The sequence below is a fragment of the Triticum urartu genome, chromosome 3A (assembly GCF_056163025.1).
Source record: "Triticum urartu cultivar PI428250 chromosome 3A, HENAU_Tu73, whole genome shotgun sequence".
NCBI lineage: Eukaryota > Viridiplantae > Streptophyta > Magnoliopsida > Poales > Poaceae > Triticum > Triticum urartu.
In genome coordinates, this window is record NC_141875.1 from 172,794,329 (window position 1) to 172,803,036 (window position 8,708).

An 8,708-nucleotide genomic window follows, 5' to 3' on the forward strand; every position below is an offset into this window, starting at 1 on the left:
TGTATGGAAAATCAATAAACCACTCCATTAATCGATAGAGGGTGAGGAGTGGGTCTTGATTATCCGTGGAGAGACTAACACACAATTGTTTTGTTACGGATGAGCAGGAAGGATTTAACTCACATTTCTTGAAAAGAAGAAATTAACTCCCAATACTCTGGATACTTTGTACGCAAGATTGTGGGTGAACATGAGATAGACAGTATATTATGAGACTATGGGAGTATGATATAACTTCATATATAATTGCAATCCAACGATGTTTAACTTTGCCGTGTTGTAGGTTCATCGACTTCACATTCACAACCTAGACTTAGGGTCAATACATATATATTATTATAAGTTCAAATATAATGGGGAGTGCCCTTAGAGAAATTGAGTGTGTCAGTTAAAACTACTTAATGAGTTGATATGTTGTGATTGCACATCCAATGTTCCGTAAATTTAAATACATATCAATTTTCTTCCCCGTTGCAACGCACGGGCATATGTGCTAGTCATAAAAAATAAAATTGGCAGTGAACAAGTTCTTTTCAAGTAGGCAAGATGATCTGAGATTTTCAATCAGTTCTGCTAAAGCATATCCAAGTCTTGTGTCACTGATTTTACGTGAAGATTCGTGTGGGTATTTTTTTTTCTTTTTTCTTTTTATGCCTAATTGAATCGCTTAGATGTGCAATAACTAGGGCACACCTAATGTGCCCTAGTCCGATCCATTTTCTATTAACTAAGTTTCTTTTTAGATAACAGAAAAGTTTTTAAAATAAGTAGTCACTCCGTAATATGATCTGAACGCTTTTATATTTTTTAGGAAAGAGTAGAAGAGATTGCAACTTATGCTCCTCGCCATCCAAACAATCACTTGGAGGGTCACGCTGGCCCTGGCCCTAGCCCTAGCTTGTAGCTGTACCAACTTTTAAGGCCTCCTTTGGTTTGTAGGATTTTTGTAGGAATTCTATAAGATAGGATTTGCAAAGGAAACATTCCTTTGAAACCCTTTGGTTTGTAGGAATGGAATCCTATTCCTATGTAGGATAGGAATCAATCCTTCATGTTTTGGAGGAAAAAAATATTAGCCTAGACTCAATGAAAAAAAATCCTATCCTATGCACCAAATGACATCTCTTTCTTTATAGAAATTGACATGCATGTCATCTCACTTCCTATAATTTTCCTATTTCTATAAAATTCCTATCCTATGAATCAAAAAACTCGTAGCTTTCCCACACAAGAGAGCATTGGAAGGCATGGGCAGCTCGTCTCTGGGATCAGGCACTTCGGAGTCGCCCTGCCTCACTCGCAGGTACAGCTCTTGGCCTAGGTACCTCTTCTCCACATCTTGAGACCTCAGGTTCCACATGCCCTCGTTATCCAAATACACCAGCACAGCGGTCCATGACGTGGGATACACCTGCACGGTAGACCGGTACATGGCGTCAACCAGATTGTACGTCGACCTTGCGTCCGGGCTCCATTTGCCCCACGCCATCCTGTCAAATTCACAGCCACATCAATTTGTTTATGATTAGCACAAAAGTGAAGATGAAGCTCACACGGCGCAGCCGATTGGATTTACCCGACAACGAAGAAGCTGTGGCCGTCGAGGTGCCAGGTCTGCATGGACGGCAGCCTGTTCTCGAACACGATCTGGACGTAGTCCCGGTAGGAGGCGTCGATGACCGTGGTGCCGAGGGACGGGTTCCTCGTCTCCGGCCTGCCGGAGACGACCTTGAAGACGCCGGCGATCCTGAAGTAATCGGCCAGCTTCAGTGGCGTGCCCGCGTTGGCGAAGGCCACGCCGTTCACCGTGCACCTCCGCCGGCCGCCGATGTCGGACTCATCGTTCCGGAGGAGCAGGGTGCGGGTGACGTTGATATCCCCGTAGTGGAAGGAGCCCTGCGGGTTGGGCCGTGCCGCGCCGGAGGTCAAGTTCATCCTGAGTGACATATGCGCCCGGCCGGCCGGTAATTTTATTAATTTCTTACGCATTATATACTAGGGGTTCCCTGGAACGGCTGGCCTGGAACAGATACCTTATGGACATGGCCTGCTCCATGGAACGGTTGTAGTTGTTGTGCGAGGAGCGCTCGTCCAGCGGGGCGTCGCCGGAAGGCGGCTGCTCGCCGGAGCCGGCGTAGAGGACGGTGGCGACGCCGAAGATCTCCGGGAGGACGAAGAGCGAGCTGACGACCATGTAATACGCCTTGGGCGCCTGGTCGGCCGCCACGAGGACCGAGACGGATTGGCCGGGGTGGACATCCAGCGAGGCGTAGTGCTTCTGCAGGGTGTAGGTGCCCTCCACCTCCACCAGCAGCAGCTTGTGGCCCTGGAGCCGGAAGTTGAGCGACGTCCTCGCGCCCACGTTCGACACGCGAAGCCGGTACGTGCGCCCTGCCTTGAACGTCACCTCCGCCTCGTAAGGGCCCAAGCCGTTGACCAAGATGCCGTCCGGCGGCGGCAGTCCACGGCCTCTGTCCAGGCGCTCTTTCATTTCCTGCTCCGACCAAACCACACGGATTACAATCGAATTATGTACTGAACTAGACGAGAACAGTTAACTTGGATGGAGAGTACACGTCCTGGTGTAACCTTTGCGTCCATGTTGTACCAGTCCCCTATGAGGACGTCGAACTCGCCGTCGGGATGGGGGAACGGGACGTCGATGACCGGGCGGTTGTTGACGCGGATGGGGCCATGGCCGCCGGCAGCGGCGTGCAGCCCCAGGGACGGCCGGTAGAAGAAGCTGCCAATCTCGTCCTTGGCCTGGAACACGTAGGTCCAGTTCGCCCCGGGCTGGATCGCGCAGTTCGTGCCCGCCACACCGTCGTTCCACGAGTTTCTCCTCATCTGCAGACCGTTCCTGCACACAAATACTTGAGCTGCAGAAGATCGCGTCTAGCCATGAGAGCTACTGAGGCGCACGCACGTGCACGTACCATGTGAGGAGGAAAGGCTCGTCTAGGGTGTTGACGACGTTGACGTGGGCGACGTCGTTGGTGGTGAGGTTGAGCAGCGGCCCGGGGAGCCGGCCGTTGATGGCGATCACCCTCTTGGAGACGCCCAGCGGGGATCGCACGGAGTAGGACACCTCCCAGTTCAGGAAAACGTGCCGGTCCTCGGCGGCGACGACGGCCGAGTGCAGGATGCTTGCTAGCAGAACGGCGACAAGGCGCCCGCGGTCCATGGCGCTACCACGGCCGGGGAGACGATGGTTTAGTTACTTCTCACACAAAGCAAAACAGATGTGCCTGATTAGTTTGGTGCAAAAATAACCACTCCCGCATGAGGAGTGTATTAGTGTGAGTTACGTGGTTGTTCTGAAACTGGTGGGAGTCTGGCGGCTTGTTGCTGTGGAATAATGCTTGGGCGTGGCACACACGAGATACATGGATGTTTCAGCTTTTCCCTTGTCGGTCAACTTCTCACAAGGAGATTACGCTAGCTCATAATTATGGAAATTCAAAAATGCTAGACATACGGGGGACTTTTAATGGGATCAAGAGACTGCCCTTCTTCCTCACTAATCCCCCGAGCTTTCCTACATCTACGTAAAATCTGTTACGAAACTTTTTTTTGAGTAACCATCTTTTTTTTTTGAGAACTTTTTGAGTAACCATCTGTTACGAAACTTATGTACATACTTTCAGAGTGAGCCCCACTTCATCCTAATTACTCAATCAAAACAACCCGCCTCAGCCCAACCCGTAAACTCCTGTAAAAACCACCTAACTGTAGCATTGCTCATGGAAATTTGTTAAGCAAAATGGCCGCGATTACCGCTCCTTCTGTCGGGGTGACTGGATGGCTATCCTTGACCGGATCCGAGACCACGATTCTGATGGATAGGAGGATTTATTTTTTTCGAGAGTACATCAATGGTGTACCGTATTTTTATAAAAGGGGGAAGCTATGAAGAGAATGCCTACACGGAAGCTCCGGCTCCAACAAAGAAACATAAGACAACCCTCTCACAAATCTATCTAAACCCTCAACTCCTATACCCGCCTTCTTCCAAAGTTTGATCTCCTCGTGGATGAGCTAGACAAGGTTAGTGTCCGAGCGCACTTGATCATTCCGGTTGAACACTCTTGCGTTCCTTTGCTTTCATAGATGCCACACAATCAAGATAACGAGTGAGTCAAAACCTCTCTTGAATTTTCCTTGGAAGGACTTCCGAACCTTGTCCCACCACTCCATGAATGTGTCCTCGGGGCTTGGAGTTTGGATGTTGATTTGTAGAGACTGGAAGCAACCATTCCAGACTTGCCTCGCATAAACGCATCTAGCGAGGATATGATCTGTTGTGTCCTCCTCTTGGCAGCAGGTATAGCGTGCCGAAGGCCTCTCTTGGAGTCCATGTCTCGCACGTCGGTCCGAAGTCCATAGCTGGTACTGGGAGGCAAGCCACACGAAGATTTTACACTTGAGAGGCGCCCAACTGCTCCAGATGCATTGAGCGGCAACAAACCGAGTCATGCCCTCGCAGAGCATCTTGTAAGTGGATTTGGCACTATATGATCCCGTAGCACTCCAGGGCCAGTAGAAGACATCATCCTCCGATACATTCCTTTGGGTCGTCGCCACGGCTTGTTGGAAGTGTATGAGTTGCATGTGCGCTATGAAGGAGAGCTCTCCCGTGATGTCATGGACCCAAGCTCCCTCAAACAAAGTGTTGGGGAACGGAGTATTTCAAAAAAAAAAAATCCTACAATCACGCAAGATCTATCTAGGAGATGCATAGCAACGAGAGGGGAGAATGTGTCTACGTACCCTCGTAGACCGAAAGCGGAAGCGTTAAGTAACGCGGTTGATGTAGTCGAACATCTTCGCGATCCAACCGATCAAGTACCGAACACACGACACCTCCGCGATCTACACACGTTCAGCTCGGTGATGTCCCTCGAACTCTAGATCCAGCTGAGGCCAAGGGAGAGTTTCATCAGCACAACGGCGTGGTGACGGTGATGATGAAGTTACCGACGTAGGGCTTCGCCTAAGCACTATGCCAATATGACCGAGGTGTGTTTCTGTGGAGGGGGGCACCGCACAGGGCTGAAACAATTGTCAACTTGTGTGTTCTAGGATGCCCCCTGCCCCGTATATAAAGGAGCAAGGGGGAGGCCGGCCGGCCCTATAGGGCGCGCCCAAGGGGGGCAATCCTACTCCTAGTAGGAGTTGGACCCCCCCCTATTCCTATTCCTATGTAACACCCACGATGCGGCTATATCTCCCACGTGTCAGAGCACGACTTAGAGGCATAACCGCCTAGTAGTCATGTCGCAAGAGGGGTGATCTTTACACATCCCATGTATTGAATAAGTTAGAGATAAAGAGTTGACTTACAATCGCCACTTCACACAATACATAAATATAGCATTACATCATCCAGAATACAATCAAGGTCCGACTACGGAACCAAAATAAAGACAACCCCAAATGCGATAGGATCCCCGATCGCCCCAACTGGGCTCCACTACTTATCGCCTGGAAAGGAAACATAGTAACGTCCTGAATCCTCGTCGAACTCCCACTTGAGTTCGGTCGCATCCCTTGGAATGCATCATCGCCACCTGCATCTGGTTTTGGAAGTAACACTACAAAAAAAAGACACATCCGTGACATTTTGGGCCGAACGAAATTTGTTTTCTGTCATACATATGACACTTCTATGACGATAATTGTGACAAAACCCGGTATCATCATAGATGTGGTGGGCTCCTACTTCTATGACAAAAAATCATGATGGACAATGGGCTTTTTGTCCTGGGCGGGCCGGAGACGCAGCTGCATGACATTCTTTGGGCCGTCCATGATGGAAAAAACCATGGTAGAAGCGAGGGCGAGGAAAATTTCGGAGAGTTCCCGGTTACGGTGGGAGGTCGAGGGCCGAGCGATGCGCGTTTCTCTCGTACACGTACGCGTGTGTGTGCGAGGCGTTGGCTCTAACTGAACCCGAGCGAGGCATTGGGCTCTAAGTGAACCCGAGCGATTGCATTGTAGGCTACGCGTTACTAAACCCGAGCGATCGATCGATGGCTGTTAACTGAACCCGATCGAGCGATTCCTTCGCTACTGCTGCTAACTGAAGCCGATCGATGCTGCCTCTAGGATGAACAGTGAGCGTTGCGGGGGTTTGGATGAACAGTGAGTGGTGACGTTGCCTCTGGATGAACAGGACCCCGTGGTGTGGTGGAGGGCTGGATGAATAGTAGACGGTGGAGGGGTGCCCGTGGAGGGGTGGTTGAACAGAACCCTGTGGTGTGGAGGGCTGGATGAACAGTAGACGGTGGAGGGGTGGTTGAACAATAGCCGGTGGAGTAGCGCGCGGTGGAGGCTGGATGAACAGGAGCCCATGGAGGCTGGAGGAGGTCGACGGTGGAGATGAACAGTATCCCGTGGAGTCCTGTTTTGCGGTACGCCACACCCGTCCCGATGAACAGGACACCCGTTTCGACCGTAGCGCTCCAACACAAGTCCGTTTCGTCCGTTTTGCGGTACGCGACACCCCTCCCGATCAATAGGACCCCCGTTTCGACCGTAGGAGGTCCGTTTCCTCCGTTTTGCGGTACGCCAGACCCCTCCCGATCAACAGGACCCCGTTCCAAACGTAGGAGGTCCGTTTCCTCCGTTGTGCGGTACGCCATGCCTCGTTTCCATCGCCTGTTCCGTCCAAGCCCTCCTGATGAACACGACCACACATTCCGTTCCGACCCAGTCGGTTGGCTCCCACGCGTTCTATTGCCTCCCGATGAACACGACGCATTCCGTTGCCTCCCCATGAACACGACGCATTCCGTTGCCTCCCCATGAACACGATGACGACGTTGTTTCTCCGTTCCGACCCAGCCATGTACACGAGCCCTGGCCGTACATATGCGCGAGTAGGCGTTCGAGACCCCTCCCGTATGTACACATACATGGCCGTATTTTTTTTCTTGCACCCTGGCTGCAGTATGTACGTGTACATGCTACGTGCGCGCCTCTACTACGACATGTACGCGCCTCTACTACGACACGTGCGCGCCTCGACATCCACCAGTATATATGTACGTACACGTTCGCGACCAGAATGACAATGCTACGTATGCTTCGACCAGGTGGGTCCCGACTGTCAGGAACTTCCTTGCGTGCGAAGATGTAGCTGGTGGGTCCCAGCAGTCAGGGGGGCGAATCGTTTTTTTGCCTGGACGCACTTCCTTGCGTGCGAAGGTGTAGCTGGTGGGTCCCAGCAGTCAGGGGGAAACATTTTTTTCATGAAATACGGTGCCCCGTCCGGTGAGTCCCCGCTGTCAGGTGGAGGAATAATTATTTTGCATGTAATAAGGAGACACTTCGTTGCTGCGGCCGTGGACCCAGCTGACAGCCTCTCCACGTACAGTCCACGTCCGATGGAAGCCGTTCCTTGACCACGTTGACCACGCCGCGCCGAGAGCACCAGGACGGTGGACGACGGCGAGGCCTAGGAAGGGGACGACGCGGAGCCGAGGAAGACGCGGTAGTGAATGCCCACATGTAGAGGAGTACGAGGGTTCACTGGTTCGCTGCGGTGTGAGGCTTCCGTCGCCGCAGAATAACAGAGGGTGTGGGTGAGTAGAGGGATGGCCTGGCCAGCGGTGGGAGTAGTAGGGGGCGGTGAGGCCTCCGCCGCATCGCAGCCGGCCACGGGAGGCAGGAGCACGAGGCACGACCGGCGCTGGTTTGGGCGGCTGGAGCAAGAAGACCAGAGGTTGAAGAAGCACTACGGCCGTTGGATGGACATCGTACGGTCACTGGAGCTAGAATCGTGCATATTGACTAAGTTGACGAAGCCTTCCGTCCCCGTCAACTTAGTAGGCCCACAAGTCAGCCTGCCACTATACTGGGTCCCAGCTAACAGGGGGAGTATTCATTTTTTTGTGCGTAATAAGGAGGCACTTCCTTGCGTGCGAAGATATAGCTGGTGGGTCCGAGCTGTCACCGGTGGTAACTTTTTTTTGCGAAATACAGAGGCCCTTTCGGTGGGTCCCTAATGTCAGGTGGAGGAATCATTATTTTGCGCGTAATAAGGAGGCATTTCCTTGCGTGCGGCCGTGGACCCAGCTGTTGGCCTCTCCACATACAGTCCACTTCAGATGCATGTCGGTCGTTGACCACGTTAACCAGGCCGCGCCGAGAGCACCAGGGCGGTGGACGACGGTGAGGCCTAGGAAGGGAACGACACAGAGGCAGGGAAGACTCGGCAGTTGTTTCCCACGCGAAGGGGAGTACGATTGTATGAGGGTTTACTGATTCGTCTGCCGTCGCCGGAGAATAACAGCAGGTGTGGGTGAGTAGAGGGATGGCTAGGCCAGCGATGGGAGTACGGTGGGGCGGTGAGGCCTGCACGACAGCACAGCCGGCCGCGGGGAGGAGGGAGCAGGCAGTCCCGCCGGCACTTGTTTGAGCGGCTGGAGCAGGAAGAGTAGAGATTGAAGAAGCACGACGGCCGTTCGATGGACATCCAACAGTCACTGCTTGTGCGTCAACCTTTTTTTAGGAAAGCCTCAAATCTGTGGAAAACAGCATACAACCCATCTGCCATTATTTCTAATAATTTACAGCCCATTTGCTAATTCTTAAGGTTTTTTGGAGCCCATATTATTTTTGTTAGCATTACAGCCCATATTGTGGCCACGGTTAAAAAATTATACGAATTTTTGCATATTTCGGTGCGGTCCGAAGTGTTTTTA

The 8,708-nt window shown here is 52.0% G+C and overlaps 1 protein-coding gene across 1 annotated transcript; it reads right to left on the reverse strand.

The window, feature by feature from the left end:
* Positions 1–1,083: 1,083 nt before the first annotated feature.
* LOC125546763 (monocopper oxidase-like protein SKS1) lies at positions 1,084–3,300 on the reverse strand. Its single transcript, XM_048710903.2, has 5 exons — positions 2,937–3,300; positions 2,590–2,860; positions 2,034–2,494; positions 1,577–1,936; positions 1,084–1,490 (listed from the first exon to the last, which is right to left on the reverse strand). Exons 1-5 carry the CDS (start codon positions 3,182–3,184, stop codon positions 1,181–1,183), a joined length of 1,650 nt encoding a protein of 549 aa, XP_048566860.2. The 5' UTR covers positions 3,185–3,300; the 3' UTR covers positions 1,084–1,180.
* Positions 3,301–8,708: the final 5,408 nt, after the last annotated feature.

What these genes read in the sequence shown, in the direction of transcription:
- LOC125546763 (XM_048710903.2), bottom strand. Translation starts at nt 3,184, where the DNA reads ATGGACCGCGGGCGCCTTGTCGCCGTTCTGCTAGCAAGCATCCTGCAC. An exon ending in GAGCAGGCCATGTCCATAAG is followed by an intron (nt 1,937 to 2,033) that starts GTATCTGTTCCA and finishes TATGTCACTCAG; the next exon opens with GATGAACTTGACCTCCGGCG. An exon ending in CACAGCTTCTTCGTTGTCGG is followed by an intron (nt 1,491 to 1,576) that starts GTAAATCCAATC and finishes TGAATTTGACAG; the next exon opens with GATGGCGTGGGGCAAATGGA.